Source organism: Manis pentadactyla, chromosome 15 (assembly GCF_030020395.1).
Source record: "Manis pentadactyla isolate mManPen7 chromosome 15, mManPen7.hap1, whole genome shotgun sequence".
Taxonomy (NCBI): Eukaryota; Metazoa; Chordata; class Mammalia; order Pholidota; family Manidae; genus Manis; species Manis pentadactyla.
Genome location: NC_080033.1, coordinates 43,349,742 through 43,367,657, shown reverse-complemented (window position 1 = coordinate 43,367,657; position 17,916 = coordinate 43,349,742). Strand labels below are relative to the sequence as shown.

The following is a 17,916-nucleotide window of genomic DNA, read 5'->3' as shown; positions in this document are numbered from 1 at the left end:
ACAGAACAGTCCGTCAAGCGAGGTGTTATCATCAACCCTGTTATATAAACAAAGACTGGAGCACAGAGAGGCCAAGGGGTTTGTCCAAGTCACAGAGCTGTAACTGTTGCCCTGGGAAACTGGGATAGCAATCATCACCTCATTGAAGCCCTGGGATAGCTGGCACCTCACTGAAGCCCTGCATAGGCCAGGCACCGCTGGAGGCATTTTTATAGGCATGCTATTTAATTGTCACAACAAATTTAGGTGGTAGATACGTTGCTATTATTCCCATTTTGGAGACAAGAAAACAAAAGTTTGCATGGGTGGGTAGCCTTAGGATCACCCAGAGAACCAGGATTCAAACCCGGGAAGTCTGCAGCCAGAATCAGAAGATTCTGAAAATCTGGTCAATGGTAACAGAATAGATACAGCGGAGGTGCAGAGGGGACTAGTTTTGAATTATGGGAGGAGGATTTGGGCAGGATGTCAGGTAGAATGCCGCGCTGCTACAGGGTATAGAGAACAGGATTTGGAGCTGTTTTGTGGGAGTGAGCCTGCGGGATGAAGGATTGTGGGACAGCGCTGTATCTGGTCCTTCCAGGTTGTAGCCTGCACAGGGGCTCGGGACATGCATGCATTCTCCTCATCAACAAAAGAGGAAGGATAAACACACCCTTCAGACACTTTCCTGGAGTTCCTGGGAATCCACAGGGGTCTCTCCGGTGAGCCAGAGAGCCAGGCGTACCCCTTTTCCTGACAGCCACTGAAACCAGTCTCCCAGGCCAGCGCCAGCCCCGCTGCAGGCATAGGCACCCTGGCTGGCCTGCGGGACACCCGGCTGCCTCTCCTGCTGCTCCCTTCCCCACTCCGGCCTCCCAACACTGCCCGGCTTTCCCTGCTATCCCTGCAGCCCCAATCTTTACAACACTCCTGGGCCTTTCCTCCCCCTTTATGGCTGTCAAATTGATTTCACCACCGCGATACCTATGGCTCCCAATGAAACTTAATTAAAAATACCGTTTAATCACAAAGTAACAAAGGCAAACTGGATACACAGCATTGCCACTGCAGCCCACTTTAATCCGTACTGCTCCTCTCCTTCTCAATCCATTTGGATGAGAATTGCCTTTTCAAATAAGAAATCCCCCATCTTCCATGCATTTGCCTCTGACAGATCCCAAAATAAACAGTATTTAGCGTGGCATGGATCCAAATGTATGCAATTTGCCCAGTGGTAAAATCAGCCTTAACTAGAGCAGGAAAAAAAATACCCTCCCTTGAAACACACTGAAAATCTTCCACTGGATGTGGGGTACCCATTAACCAGGGCCCAGGGAATCTCATTTCTAGCATCCCTCAATTTAGTTAGTGATGGATTTAGAAGCTTATTACTAAAATTGTATCATAAGCGATGCCATGACCCTGCTCTTTCTTGTCTAGCAAACTCCCCTGGGCTGAGGTGACGTGGACGTGACATGGATGCAGCCACCAAGCTGCAGGTGCTATTGGGGTGAGGCTCCAGGACACTCACCCTGGTACGGGGAGGGGGTGCAGGCCACTGTCTCCAGCTCAAGGTGTCGCTCTGGGGTGTGGGAAAGTCCCTTGAGTCCGCCTGCTCTGGGACCCATTGGAGCCCAGAGAGCAGCCAGAGCCACCATCCGAGGACTTGAGAATATCCCAAGTTATGCCCACCCTTCCCTGTGAAGAACCTTCCAGCCCACAGTTACAGGAGGAGGATTTGGGCAGGATCTCAGGAAGAACGTCTTGCCTCTACAGGGTAGAGAACCAGACTGGAGCTGTCCTGCGGGAACGGGGGTGATGGGATGAAGGACTGGGGCACTCGAAGCCAAATCACGCTCGTCCTGTCTCCTCTCCACCGCATCTCCCCTGCTCGGCCTCGTTCCTCTGCTTTGGCTGCAGTGGCCCGGCCGCCTTCTCCCAGGAGCGCCTGTTCCAAGCACTCTCCTGCCTCAGAGACCTGTACTAGCTGCTCGCTGTCCTAGAAAGCTGTTCCCCATCACTCCCTTTCCCCGACCTCACCCAGCAGGCTCCCTTCCTGGCACTCACTATGATCTGAAACCATCTTGTTACTTATTTGCTGGTTCACTGTCTCCCCACCACCGTGTGGGTCCCTATTTTGGTCACTTTGCATGCAGCAGCTGGCATGGGGGCTGGCCCAGAGGAGCCCTCGGGAGGCAGGGACCTGTCTGGATTCACCGGGCTGTGGTGGATGGTCAAGGAAGCTTGGTGGGCGGGAGGAAGGCTGGCGGGGGCAGGGAATCTCTTCAGGTCACTTTCCTCAGGGCAGCTGGGGCTGGGGGCTGGGGGCTGGCAGTTCAGCAGGCGGGGGCTGCTGACTCAAGGTGGCCCCGGGCATGGCCTCCCTGCTCCCTCAGCCACACAGGGGGCCAGTGTGCCCAGGACGGTGCTTCGCTAGTTCATAGAGGGAAACGGGCCTGCCTTTGGCCCTGCAGGGACTGAGCTGATTGTCAGAGCTACCAGCCAGCCTACAAGCCCATTTGATTGTCTCTTGCCTCCCCACCTTCTACTCACCTGACACCCACTCTCTGCCACAAGCATATATAATCCTCAACCACAATCAGTCTCATGCTCACTGAAAGCCACCATTTCTTCTGACAAAATGTGATCTCACATTTCCAGTTCATGATGGGTAGTGTGGTTTCTTCAACCCTGGCTGCACATGATGTGGCCCCACCTGAAGGGCTTTGAGAACCACCTCTACTGGGTCCCAGTCCCTCCCCCACCACCGAAACAGGCCCCCCCATGGGTAAGGAGGAAAGAGCAGAGCCTCTCTTGGTTTATCTCATCCTTTTAATATTTTTATCGTTCATGAATGTTCTGTGATGTACATGACATATTACAACAAGCAGTCCACAAACAGAGCGCCACAGTAACGCACCTCTACTGGGGTAAGCACTAGATGGTGTCATTTTCTCCTACTGGAAGGGTGCCAGCAAGCAGGCTTGGAGAGTGCCGACAGGGAGGAGTGAAGCAGGTGAGGTTTACAATAAGTGATAGTAGGGAGCAACAGGGCAGCAGGGGGTTCAGAACCCCACCTAATAGCGAGAAGACACTACTCAGCTCGTTGCCATGCCAGAGGGACACCTAGGGCTGCCAGATGTTCAGACGTCTAAAGAGAATGCACACATTTTCATTTTGCATAAAATCTCTCAATCTGTATGTATTGACACCTTATGAAATCTAACAAAAAACTAACATTGTAGTGGCAAAACACAACACTGGGCTGGGTGGCCTTGAGGGGGCTCCGGTCTATGACTTCTGTGTGCCACATGCTCCTTGCCTACATGATCTCATTTAATCTCTACAGCAAACCTGCAAGGCAGCATTTTCTCTCCCTTCTGCTAAGGAGGAAATCGAGGCTCAAGAACTGGGACGACTCATGCGAAGTCCAAGAGACCTGAGCCTCAAGGAGATGAGAGCTGGCCGCTTTGCACGAGGCGGCCTTCCTCCGGCTGGTCACTCCGTGGGGTGGAAGCACACCGTGAGCCAGCGAAACGCGAGTGGCAGGCAGGAGGTTGATCTCAGTGTGCCTCTCAATGGGCAATCACAGCTCTTCAGCTTCCCAACTACTGCAAACAACTACAAGGGAAGCGGCAAGCTTGGGCGGGAGTGGGGGAGGCGCTATTCTCACGATTTCTGGGGTCACCAAAGGGCAAGAGCCATGTGTTCATGGCATCACGAGACAAAACTAGCAGAAGGATAGAGGGAGGGAAAAACGTCTACATCAGGGCAACTTACTAATATATAACAGCACTAATATTTACTCTAACTCTGCAGCTAAGTTGTTATTTCACTTAATATTCACCTTCTGAGTTGGTACCTTTAACATCCCCATTGTATAGATGGGGAAACTGAGGCATGGGACCATGCTAAATGTCACAAGCCCATGGGAGCTTTGACCCGGGCTCCTCCACACCACCTTTCTAAGGTGCCAGTGTCATGGGGGTCAGGGGGGCACTGGGCTCCTGGACCCTCTATACCACTTGTCAGTACATATGAATGTGGGAATTAGAGGAAAAACGTACTGTGCAGGCTAACTTCATGAAGCCACATAAATAGGGCTGTTCATTAGATCAGGGGAACTTCCAAACGACAGGATGTCAACTTGAGTTTAATGTTCAACACCTCTCCTTTCCTGGGTGCTGAGTGCAGAGTTCACTGACTCAGGCTTTCACTAGGTCTGTCTTTGAGGAGGGAGAGAGGCAGTTCTTTCAATGAGTCATTTCTCTTTAAATTTATTTCACCGATGAGGATAGTGGCTGTGAGAACTGGGAATGAGAATCTCTTGTTCTCCCACTTTTTATAGAAGTATTATCCACCAGAGCTTTCCCCAGTGATGATATGTTCTCTGTCTGTGCTGTTCAATACAGGAGTCATGAGCCACATGTGGCTACTCAGCCCTCGACATGTGGCTAGTACAACTGAGGAATAATTCAAATTGGATTAAATTTAAGCAGCCACATTTAATTAGTGGCTACCATGCTGGAGGGTGCAGCCCCTCAAGGGTGTGGTGAGACACTGGGTGAGCGCTCTGAGCTCTCCCCGCAGTGACTGTGGCATCGTCCAGTCTAGAGTCTCTGAAAAGGTTCGGGAAGGTGGGAAGCAGGCCCGGTTCTGGGCTCACCCCTGCTGCCTTGGCCCTTGGGAGCTGAATAGCTCACATAAAAGATTCCAACTAGGGAATAGTTTCTGGGGGAAGGTTCTTAGTTCATTACAAATCAGATTATAACACTGTGTCATTTTAAACATTTTAATATTCATGGGTTCCATTCCTTAGCTGTTTTCAACTGGGACCCAGGTTCCATAATCTAAAGGCCAAGTCTACCTACATCGCCTTTGTCCAAGCCCACGACAAGGGTGAGAGGGAGGAAGCCAAAAATATCTTTTCCTCCTCCACCTGGGACTTGCACGCCTTCTAGGGTTTTGCTTCCAGAAGCAGACCTTTGAGATCAGAAACAGTGTCTGTGAGATCGAATGGCAGAGGCATGGAAGGATCATCCTTTTCCCAATACGGCCGGCATTCTGGCTTCTGATCCACAGGTAAAGTTCGGGCAATTCGTGACTGGCACCTGGAAGAGTAAGAATAGGCAGTTAATCCACCGGAGGAAATCCTGGAAAAACCAAACCCGTGGGCAGCGTGGAACAACACTGCCAAATGCTCTAGAGACAATCCTCCAGGGGGCTGGCGATGAGGAAGAGTGGGTTTGCAAGGCAGAAAGCAGGTGTTCATAAACAGGAAGAATTGTTCTTTATGGTGCTGGAACTTCTTTTTTTTTTACAATTCTCTGATTTGTGTTATCTCTAGTGGCTTCACAGAAGCCAATCATCAGGGAAATTCAGTTACTCTGTCCTTAAAATGGTGAATTATTTTTTCATTATCTCAACTGTTATTTAAAGTGTGTGATTAAGCCATTATCAGATTTAAATGTTTGTGGGATTTCGATGTATTACTAGATTACTGGGAAAGATTAAATTGAATTTACTGTATTAAAACATTCAAGAATAGATTAAACAATATTACAGACCAGGATTGACTTTGGAGATCCTGGAGATTTGCAAGTGTCCCAGCTTGCTGTGCTCAGAAAGAGGCACTCCACGGAGAGACCGACTTATGAGGATATATGCAAATAGAGGTTAATAATCTTTTCCACTGATGAATAGGTGGGGAAAACTTCCACAAAATTAAATTAAGAGGCTAGCAAGAGTTACTCCCTAAGGAAAACACTTAAATCACAGTTTTTATTAAATAGATTATTCATCAATAGTAGAGAAATTAATTATCACATGCAACTAAATTATAGCCTTGTAGGAAAAATGTTGGGGCCACATCATCATACTTTGGCAGGCATTTACCTCTCGGGGAGACCAGCTTATTTAAAACTGGTCTGGGAAAGCTAATGGCTTTAGCTTTATTTTTCTGAAAAAGGATTGGAAAGAAGGAACCACAAATTGTAATAAGGAATGAACCGTTTCTCTATTCTAATGGAGCATGTGGTGGAGAAAGTGTGTGTACCAAAAATAAATACGATGAGCACAACTGGAAGAGTGGCAGGGGTCCCCCCTCACCCCTCATCCCCTCCCCTTCTCTGCACTGTGCTCCGAATCAGTTCAGAAGTGGTCATCCTGCTATCTGTCTTCTGTGGAGGACTAAATGAAGAAGGAAATATCTCACGAAGAATGGAATATCCAGGAGGCCCTGCTTCCAAGCGTGATGGTAGGGAAGGTTCCTAACTAAAAGACATCTTCTTCTCTGGGGAATTATTAATGGTGAGGGGATCCCCATGGGAAAATATACTTCACCTTTACACCTATTTTCTCATGTGGTTAATTGCTACGCCGGCATCCCGTGCACTCAATCCGTCGTACATTACACGTAACATTGCAATATATCTTCAGCTCTCCACATCAGGCCCTGATAATAGCGTCTGTTAACATGCACTAAGTACTATTATGTAGCACATCACTTCATAAATAATAAGATTAGCTGACCTCAGGGCCCCAAGAAGAGTAATGTGTTTAAATGTTCTCATTATTTATTTAAAACAAGAATTAAAGCAACAGAAGCTGCTTTTGACAATCCTCTTAGCATAAATATTAAACTGTTTGCACTGATAAGCCCCGCACAGCACCAAAGAACAGAGGGACCATTCCGCGCACTACTTCCTAGTAAGTGTCGGAGACCGTGTGCATCTCTGCAGTGCTAGAGACAGTCCCTAAATCACATGAAAGGGATGGGGGGGAATTAATATTCAAGGGAAACTGCGACTAATTACAAAGGAACTCTGCAACGCTTTTAAAATTGTGCTATCTCTCTGCCTCAGCATCACAGAGTAATGCTCAATTTACTAGGTAGGGAAAGTTATTCCAAATTGAGCATTTCAATCTCTCAGCGGATAAATTATCTGTGCACACATTATCCTGGTTGGCAGATTAAAGGGCTGTGATAAGTGTCGATCCACCGAGAATATCATAAGGTTTGTGAAAAGTCAATAGAGATCCTTCTTCACCTGTCAAACAGGTTTGCCCCCTCACTTTGACAGAGTATTAAAAATATTAAAATCTGTTGCACATATGCCATGTTGTATAAGCTTCCAAGCCCACTAGCCTTCATTTTGGAAAAAGTCTGCTTTGTGATTTTCTGCCATTTTCTTCCCATCAAAGAATTGACTGGTGTGGGACCTTGTTTTCATGCAGGCCCTGGTGGCCAGGGGTTGTGTGTATTCATTGCCTCCTCTGACTACGGGTAAAACTCTTGGTTGTGTTTCTTCAAGGTCTTAGATCTCTCAAGGTCACTTTGAAACCCTTCCTTCAATGCCCAGTGCTCCTTGCCAATTTCCAAATGGCAGCCACTGGAGCTGGCAGAGGGCTAGTTGTTTGAGGTGCTGTATTTACCTACCAGAGGGACAGTTACCCCCCAACTCCAATTATATTGTCTGATTCAACAGCACGTCAACATCAGACTGTGGACTTGAAAAAGAAGGGGCTGGAAATGCTTGAAGGCACATCCCCCTTTGGGTTTTCTCAATCTCAAATCCCTCATTCTGCCTCTCTGAGGTGTCAATTTCCTAAGGTAAGGAAGTAGGGAGACTGAGGCAGGTATGAGGGGTTCTCTGCATACCTGGAGCTGCTGCTTTCTAGAGCATGACCTCTTGGGCAAGTTTCTGACCCTTGCTGAACCTCAGTTTCTTTGTCTGTCAAGTGGGAATGATGATGATAGTGACAGTACCTTACTTATGGGTTGTTTGCGAAGGTTAAATAAATTAATACAGGTAAAATGCTTACAACACTGCCTGGCACATAGTCGCACTCACCAAGTATTGAATATTATTATGGCCATCATTGCTTTTACTTCTAGTACTAGTGCTGGACACACGAGAGCTGCCCATAAGCGGCTACCTGCTGCCCCCACGCCAGTCCTGCCCTCCATGCTGGCAGCACCTACGGCCTCCCAACGGGCTCTTTCTAGGAAAGTGCTGGAGATACAGAAGCAGCTCTTTCTGGCTTAAATCAAACTGAGCCTGTGGCTGAATCCTATCACAATGTGACTTTCTGGGATGCTGAGGCTTATGTATTCAAGCTGCTACAACTTTGCAGCGACTGGCTAAGATGCTCAGATTCAGAAAGGCTCGGCAGTTGCTCCTGAGGAACTAGAATTCAAGAAAGGCACTGTCATTGGACTTTCTAAGTGGTGGTTGTTTCAGATTGATTTGGCATTCACCAGATGGTTTATTACTGCATGTATTTATAGTCTCTCGCAAAATGCAGGGGCCCCAAGTTCGCTTGAGAAATGTTTTAGGAATACTGGCTGTGGTGAACATTTGTGTCTCGTGTAGAATCCCACCTTTCCCACCAAGAAGATTCTGATTTTCCTGTAGGGAATCCATCCCTTCCCCCTGCTCAGCCACGAGGCTTGGGTGGGATCGGCTCCACCTCTCCAGCCAGGGGAAAGCCTCGACTAGCTGAGCCCAACCAGCACGCCCCACTCTCCGAGCCACAGGACGCGGTGTAGGGCAAAGTACATGACCCAGTTGGGAACGAGAATGAGACAGAATGAGACGTAAGCCAGAGCAGTGGTCTGGGAGGTAAGGGAAAAGACTTTCTTGTCTCCTCTCAGCTATTGGGATGTAGATCTGAAACTGCCCTGGCCATTTTGCTGCCATGCAGCAGGGGGCTGGATCCTGGGCGTTATCCTTTGAGTAGCTGGATCAAACCTCACTTGAAGTGAGAGATTCTTAGGTGTTTCAGTTTCACGAGCTGTTACTGTTTGAGCCAGGGTTTCCTGCAACCCAAAGAGCCGCTAAGCTGGCCCGGCCTCCCAGCTCCCCACGCCTCCAGTCTGCTCCAGCAGCCGTGGCCCCAGCCCCGCTGGCCAGTGGGTGCTGACAGCCCTCGCGGCAAGCCGAGGGGCTGCTGCTGACCCAGGGCCTTGTGTGCGGAGATCATGTGGGTATGAAAGCATGGGCAAGCTGGCTTCTGGGTTTGGTTCAAATAATATTTCTATTTGGGACACCTTTCTACCCAGAAAACAAGGGATCTCAGGTGACACGCTCCCCGGCCTTTGCATAAAAATGAGTCAGCTTCAGTGACCAGAGCTGGATGAGATTTCTAAAGAAAGGTAACTCAGTGTTCCCCAGGACAGCTCATTCTGCACTCAGCAACACAGTGAGAAAGTTACCATTTCCCCTTTCAACCCTGACCTCTCTACTCCTCTCCTAATGGGAAATCATATTTTTAATGCTTCTTGGATTAGCAAATAAACTTGGATCTACTCAGAAAACCCCACCTCTTTCATGAAATACTGCAAGGCAAGCAAAGGAAAATAATATTAACTTCATCTCTCTCCCTCCCGAATTCACATTCTTTTGATTCAAAGAACCCTGTAAGCCATCCCAAAATTCGTGCTACTCAGGCATGGTTCTCCTTGAATGACCTAGTGACATAACAGAAAGTAACTGAAGGTGTCACACTGGCTGGCCTGGTAGCAGACTGTCCAGCAGGCTCCCCCGTTCCTCCCACAGGGCCCCACTGCCCACTGATTTCCCCAGGGCTACACTTGCATTTGGAGGATCAGGGCTGCAGCTACATTAGTGAACACTGGTCATGCTAAAATTAACCACTTTAGCTAAAGTGTGTGTTAATTATGGGTATGCAAGCAGTCAATAAAAGGTTAATGCAAAAGTCAAAGGATAAATTTCTTCCCTTATTGCATCACTTCACAGACTAAATGACTAACATTATACTTTGTGTTTTTAATCAATAGGTTTTACAGTAATGTGCTGGCCATTGATTTTAAGAAAACATGTATGGTCTTCCTCCTTGTCCCTAAATTCTGCAACAAATAAGGAAGGGAAGGTAACATTTCCATAACTCTTGATGAAATGATAAAATTTCAGGAGAAATGGTTCCTGCTAAAAGATTCATCTGGATAAGAAAGCTTAAAAAAAAAAAAAAAAGTACAACAAACTAGAACTTGATGGAGAAACACTACTAAGCACAGGCTATTGAGGAGACAAAAAAAATGAACTTCTAAGAGAGAATTCTTTAATGCAAAAGAAGAGAGCAACTCCTGTTTAAAATAATTACGTTTTGTACACTGATTACCAGTCCAAAAGACTCTTAATACACAACACTATTTTATGTGATTTTCACAATAACCTTAGATAAATGGGGAGGTGGGTGTTTGATCCCCACTTTGAGTGAAGGGTGCCTTACCCAAGGTTAACCAATCATAAGCGGGAGGAAGAGGGTTGGCCAGACCCTGAATACCTGGCTGGGTGCCCTTTCCACCGCTTTCCATCTTTCTCATGGAGTCTCATTCGTGCTAAAATGGTTCCTGCCCCCTGACTACTTAGCTGTTCTTGCCAAATTTGGATGTTCAGGAGATTCCAAACCATTTCAGGGGGGAAAAGAAGGAGCAAAATGCTTTTTTTTTTTTCCTTCAAGTTTCTAGAAGTGCTATTATTATGGTAAACTTCTGACAAAACTTTCTTTTTCTTCTTTTCATTCTAACGACTTTGAGATTCTTATGCATAAGCATCTTTAGTCCATAGAAATAAAAGATACACATTCAACCTTTCAGGAGCATAAACTACTTCTAAGTATAAGTATATTCTTGGGGTGACCTTGAGAAAATCTCTCAACCTCTCAGTTTCCTCAACTGTTACATGAAACTAATGCTTCTCTGCTTCACTGGTTTATGTGAAGATAAAAATCAAGGAATGTGTATAAAAGCCCTTTAAAATATGTAAAATACCACACAACTGTATAATTCTGCCTCAATCTCTCTTTCCTGTATGTATAGAAACAGGTCGTATTTTAAAAGCACAGCTGATTATGCAATGTTGACCAGAGGTGCTTGTACCGCTTGTAAATAAAAATGAAAGAAATCATACTTGTAAAAATTGGAGCAATTTAAACTAACAACTTCATCAGAAAATATCCAGTGACTGAAAAAGGGCACTCTTCTTCAAGTCAGAGTCTTTTCTGGAATTTTAATTTACAATGAGGAGTTGACAGTCATTCTGGCTAATGTTAAACAGGAGTCTGTTTTAGGATATCAGCTACATCAGAATGCATTCTTTCAAACAATATAAGCCAGAATCGAAGCGTAAGAGGCCTCATGCACATAGAAAACATGGGTGGGGTTTTACTTCAAATCTAGATTTAACATGCAAAACGCAACTGCCAGGATCAGCATGAAAATGAACAAAAATAGCGCTATAAAGGGGCAAAGATCTCAATAGCCTCTTCTGCTTTGGGGGGAGCAAGAGACCAGTACAGGGCCTGAATGTTCTCTGTTCTTATGGGTCTTTCTGGGCCTGTAAGAGTTGCAGCATCTTGCCACACAGGGTGATTCCAGTGTTTAAAGAAAGTATATTTCATATACCATGGTATCTATATCCTTGACAGTAGCTGATTTACAATTCCTGGTATTCTCATGCATAATTCTGACTTTCATGATGTCTATGTTAATCACTACATTGCCAATCTAATCCTGATTTGAAATTGAGAAGCCACTCAATCTCAGTGTTTTTGATGTTCTCATGATGCTTTGCTCCAAATAATCAGTGGCGAGAAGAGTGTGCAGCCCCGTTTATAATGATCTGCCCTTGACATGCTAAATCCTTTGGAAAGGGTGAGTTAATGAATTTATAATTTGTCTCCTGGGATTTTCTGTTACTGCCATCATGGCGCTGTAGACAACTTTGCAAATAAATCTCCACCCTGTCCTATCTGTCATAATGGTCTACTTTGGCAAAGTTGGCTTTATAAAATCAGTTTGTTAAATTGGTATAACTCAGTTTACCTTCTGCAGAACCACTAAGCAAATCCAATTCCTAAATGAGTTTCAACAAAGGACATGTTCACTTTCTCTTTGAAAGGCTTTTAACCTCTTGCCTCTGTGCTGCATGTTAATGTTTCCAGATCAGTAAAGTCAACACATATCTGAGGGAGGACAAGCCAAACTTTGGCCCCTGGGTCAGCTTTCCCTGTGTCAACATACCTGTTTGGTAGGTAGTATTTTTCAACCATGACCACTTGAGAAACTAGGCTTGGCTTATCTTCTACTTGTATAAGAATCTACTTGTGGGCCTCACACTTCAGAGAAAAAGTTAAAAGCCTAATATAAGAGAGTCTGCTTAGGTGCTTTAAAAACCAAATGTCCCCAAAATGCTTTTGAATGCTTGTACCGTCAAGCACATGGATAACCAGCCCTTTCTCAAGAAATTGTTTTGTCTTTCAGTATGGATAACCCTGCCGTCTGGATCTTAGTCAACCAATGGCATATTTATGGAGTACCTACTGTGGGGCTCTACCATTCTCCTGTCTGGGAGAACAGGTAGGCAGTGCCCAGTTGCTGTAAATGACTCATTTCCTCCACATTTGTTTGGAACTTAAAAGACATTTTCTATATAAACATTGGTTTCCATGGTTCCCAATTCTTCCTTCAATACCAATATAACCTATAACTTTCCTGAAATACAGCACTGATATACTGTACAGCCCAGTAACCATGAACATCAGGGTTTCTCAATTTGTTTTGTTTAGTGAAAGAGGACATTTAGAGTTCCCTTTGGTAGGGGTTCCCATCCTCTTGGCTTATGGAACCAGGGCTTCATCCTACTCCAAGTCACTGGGGAGACCTTCTCCCTCCTATGGCAAAGGCCGCCAGAGAAGACCCTAGGGTAAGGGATAAATGTGCCCAGACACTACCTCCAGGAGGTCGGGAGATGAAGAGATGTGCACTGCAAAGGCCCTCTGCTGGCAAAAAAGTCAGGGGCCCTTGGTGCTAATGGAATAACTCACAGGCAGCTCCACTCTGTCTTTCGTGGTGTGGTGGGTGCCATGCCTGGTCCCCCTCTCCTGCCAGTATGTGCTGCCCCCGCTGGGGCCAGGGCATCTTCCTAACCCATATGGTCACACTGGATGATCCTCACATCTCTTTACCCCTCTGAAACTGCCCTGTAAGTCTTTTAGCAGTTTTTGTTGGTATGGGAGATAACTACAAAGGAATTCTCTCTCACACCAATGCTCTTCTAATGACATCTCCTCTCAGACCAAAGAAACAGTAGTAATGCTAATAAAAACATTAAAAATAGCCATTAATAAGTACTGAGTACTCTGTCCTGTATACATCTTCTATTTCAATATTTGTCCTCAAAATAGAAACTGAGGCCCTGATGAACTAGCTTGTCTGAGATTTCATAGCCAAATAAAGGATAGAGTCAGGATTTGGCAAAATTGTCTGACTTCACATCTCAAGCTCTTTGTACTATTCCAAAATATAGACAACAAAAGAATCATTTTGGGTTCTTGTTAAAAATATAGGTTTCCAAAGGCATTTAGCCCAAAGTCAGACTCTCCAGAGGGGGTTCCTGTCAATCTGAATTTTCACAGAGACTCTTCAGATTAGGCCAGTTTGTGAAAACTCTGCCCCATGTTAGTCTGCCACAAAGGACCACAGAGATACTGAAGGTGGAATGTGGTGGTGGGACACGTGGGTGTCTTTGAGTCCTTCAAGAACTCACACTAATTCATCTCCATTTCGGAGGCCATTAGACTCAGAGTCTGTGCTTTTAAACATGCAATGTGGCCCTCTAAGCACCGGCCCTCAACTGGACCAGTGACTTCCCAGGGTCCAGCTCAAAGAAAAGGACTCCAGGGTCCTTCCCCCTACTCTAGGGACTCAACAGGCCGGTGGAACCACTTAATATGATAGACTGCTTTGCCCACCACTGGGGTGTAAACCCAGGAGGTGGAGGGCTGAGAACAATTTTCTCCCCAGGTTCATTTGCCAGCCTGTCAGTTACATAATGATAGTGATGAATGGGCTACCTTGACAGCTGAACATTTAGGAGCTGCTGACCTTTGATCTCTGGTCACATGATAGGGTCACCTGAAACTTGCATGACTTCTACCTGGCCAAGGGTAACAATATAAAGGTCAAATAGGCTGGACGATTATATGTATCAAGTCTGAGGCTGCTTGGTCAGGAGCTTTAAGAGAGGCCGGGTTGGGTTCCCCCGCACACAAAGCTAGGCAACCACTGCAGAAATTTGCTCAACAAAAGATATACAATTTCAAAGCAGTCTAGAGTAACTTTCCCTGCAAGGGAATAGAATGAGCTCATTATTTTTAAAGGGCAACAATGAAAACAAACACTTTGGAAGAAAATATATTCTGCCAGTGACTCAGCCATTGGGAGGGAAAGCATATGGGCATATGACTTAATGAGTGATATTAAGGCTCTACCTACAACATGGCAGAAAGTCCAATTTGATGCGATTACTGGAACAAAATCCCCACTGGGTAGTAATCAAGCCCTCCTTTCAGCCACAGAATACGGTTTCTCTGCTTTCCTCTGTCAACACAGTACCCCACAAAGGGCTACGATTGACAAAAGATAACCCTTTCCAAATTTCTTGACTTCCCTGTTGCTTGAAACTTAAGTAAAGTTTGCATGGGACAGGCTCAAACTTCAGAAAGATTCCATGGAACTTATAGTCAGAAATTCAAGGCGGCTGTGATTTTTAGATGCACCATAACATTTTAAAAAATACATCTTCCTGCAAATCTAACGATTTTGCTTTTTTGACTATACTTGGTTAAGTTCCATTTACTCAGACTCAGATAATAGCAGCCACATAGGTAATGAATACAGTTATGAAAATGAAAGCTGCAAGGCCAGTGTCATGGATTTCCAGAATCTAGAAACTTTATAACCCAAGGAAGCAGCAGGCAGTACAGAGAAACCATGATTTACATCCAAAGCCTGTTTTCTACAAAGGATTTTCCCCTGCAAAGTCAAGGACCGACAGCCAGTCTGCCATTGGAGCATAATCCACTCATACTCCTGAAAGATGAGCAAAGCAAAGGACAGTGGCTTACAGAATAAAAGGCCAGCTGTTCTAACTTTGGAACGCTCATTTGAGTTGTAAGCTGTGAAATAAATTTGAGTTGATGGCTCCCCCATCTGCTCACCTGTCAGTCTATTTCCACTGTAGTGCTGTTTTTAGAAATACTTCTGTGTAACCTGCTTAATTGGTTTATGGATGCCGAGAAACATCTCCCAAGTTTATTTTAACCTTCTTCAGAACAGGAGGCTGCTGGGCCTTTGTTTTCTTTTCTTCTTTAAGAACATTCACTGACACAACAAGAGCGCTTACAGTAGAAATCTCAGGGTAGCCCAACACCAAAAGTGTGCAGCAGCCCAAATTCAGAATTAGAAAATGGTGGGCTGAAATGAAAAAAAATGCCAGTCTTCTGATGAGTTTGTGTCTTGCACTGATTTAAAGGCTGAGCACAAGTCAAGATTTGTACAATGGTCCACAAGCTTCCTTATGATGTACCTCCTCTCTGCCCCTGATTCTCGGACCTCTCCTTCCACTTGTACCATTGTTCACTCCAGTCATACTGGCTTAATGCTCTTCCTTGAACAGGCAAAGAACACTCTCAGGGTATTCGTACCTGCTGTTTCTTCTACTTTGAAAACTCTTCCCCTAACATATCCATGTGGCTTGCTCTCTGACCCCTTCAGGTCACTGCTTAAATATAATCCAATCAGAGGGGCCTTTCTTGACTGCCCTAGTTAAGATGGCAACATCTCCCCTCCCCTGGACCTTAGCCCTCCCCTGTCTTGTTTTTCTGTCCTATTTTTCCCTATAACACTTGATACCATCTCATGTGTATGTGTGTGTGTGTATAAGATAAGCTCCCTGAAGGCAGGGATTCCTGTCTGTCTTGCTCACTGCTTGCCCTCCAAGCCTATAGCAGAGTTTGGCACATTGCAGCCACAATAAACACAGTGGAATGCATAAATGATTGAAAGCAACTTGCATCTGAACTGTACCTCCTTAAAATGGAATTAACTTCCCTGCTACAAAACCAACCTTATAAAAATGACAGTAAAAGTATGAGGTACAGTACAAGGTATAAACAAAGGAGGACTAATAAAAGTATCACCGTTACCCACTGACAAAGAGGATGGTATGGTGGGAGAACATCAGTCTGGGAGTTCAAGGCCCAGTTCTGCAACTGCCTTACCCTGTGACCTTGGGCTAAATCTTGACTCTCTGGCCATCAACACTCAGATCTATAAAATGAAAGGTTGGGTTAGACAATCCCCAAGGTTCTTCCCATCTCTAGAAAACTGGAATTTTACATGTAAACATCACAATTTCCCTCCATATATTCTATCTCAAGTGACCCTCACTACCAGCATAGGAAAGAGAGGTGTTATTCCAGTTTGGGAGATGAGGAAGCGGGGGCCTTGTTCCAGGTCACATGCTTGTAAGTCACATAGCTGGGACTGGAACTCAGGTGATGTACTAGTTCAACATTTTTCTACAAAACTGCACTCCCTCTGTTGGTAGAACTAGAAGTACTATAAGTCGCTGTCATTCTGATTCAAAAACTATTTTTGCAGGCAAGTTCTAATCCCCCCAGAGGTAACACGTGTATCAGACTCCACTGGGCACTACAGCCATCGTAGCCAAAGAATCCATGGATCCTCTAAGCTGCCATTTCATTCCAAGATTAGAGATAAACCGCTCCATTTGCCTGTAGACATTTTATGGTAAGAACAGAGTGATATTTTGGTGCAGTTCTTCTGTAGAAGGACAAGAAGTCCAAGCAACTGTAGCAACAAGACTGTGTGCTAAGAGGCCCCCTGAACTCCAAAGATGTCAGAAACATCCTACACTTATACCTAAAGCACACCTGAATTTTATATCCATAGGAACCAGATGATGCTGTTTCTGCAGCACACACTTAGAAATTAAAATTGCTTTTACCTACATAAATATCCATGCTGCTGGGTTCAGTGATTAAGGATGATGACTTGGCGATCATGCCTTTATGCCTACTGATAAAGCCATGGTTTGGGCAGAAAGTATATTGTTACTGCTGTATGTAAGTACGTATGTATGTATCCATTCAAAAAATATTTACTAGGTACCAGAATCTAGAGATACAGAAATGAACTAGACAAAGTCCCAGGTTTCAAGGAGCCAACATTCTGGTGGGGGAAGACGGACAGTAAATGTGCATTATTATACACTGCATTTAGCTGCCAGAGCACGAGGGACTAGAAATAACAGTGGCTAAAAAAGATGCAAGTTTATTTTTCTTTCATATTAAAGAAGTTTGAGAAGGTCACACAGAACAGCACACAGGCATCTAGAACCTAGGCCATTCCATCTACTCTTGCTCTGTCACTCTTAGCTGATGGCTGCCATCCTAGAGGTCAGCTCATGGTCTGGGGTGCTCCAGCCATCATATCTTGGATCCCAGGCAGGGAGCAGGAGAAAGGGAAGAAGGGTACAATATGCCCTTACCTCCTCTTTTTAAGGAGAACAGTCAACCAACCTCTCTTTCTGTCTCACTGACTAGAAGGCACTCAACTGGGCTACAGAAGATGCTGGGAAGGTAGGATTTTAGCTAGACACACCGCTCTCTTCTTTCCTTCCTCAAAACTGAGATTCTATACTAAGGAAGAAGGGAAGAATGAGGACAGGATGAGAAACTAGTATTCCCTGCTATCAATGTGAGCAAACAGGTATCGTGATAATTTCTGCCAGAGATAAACACATTGGAGCAAATCAAACAGGAAAACGGGTAAGAGAGTGGAGATCTGGGAAAAGGGCTCTGGCGGTGGTAGTGGGAGGCACCCGGCCAGGGGAAGAGCATTGTCAGTGAGCACAGCCAGGCATACCTGGGGCCAGTAAGGAGTGCCGAAGGAGGGCGGTGGAGGGAGGGAGGAGGCGGGGTCAGAGAGGCCCAGGGTCTTGGAAGCCACTGTAAGGACTGACTTTCTTCCGGGTGAGCTGGGAAAGTACTGGAGGGTTTTAAGTAGGGGAGTGATATGATCAAGGTCATGGTCCTCTGCAGAAA

At 45.4% G+C, this 17,916-nt stretch overlaps 1 protein-coding gene across 2 annotated transcripts in view; it reads right to left on the bottom strand.

Annotated features, from left to right (window-relative positions):
• Positions 1-4,760: 4,760 nt before the first annotated feature.
• The window catches only part of FTO (FTO alpha-ketoglutarate dependent dioxygenase), a 402,025-nt gene continuing 388,869 nt past the window's right edge, over positions 4,761-17,916 (bottom strand). For both annotated transcript variants that reach the window (XM_036881013.2, XM_057492746.1), the window contains one exon: positions 4,761-5,093. In XM_036881013.2, the coding sequence (XP_036736908.1) occupies positions 4,940-5,093 (154 nt within the window). In that variant the 3' untranslated portion in view covers positions 4,761-4,939. The remainder of the gene's footprint in view (positions 5,094-17,916) is intronic.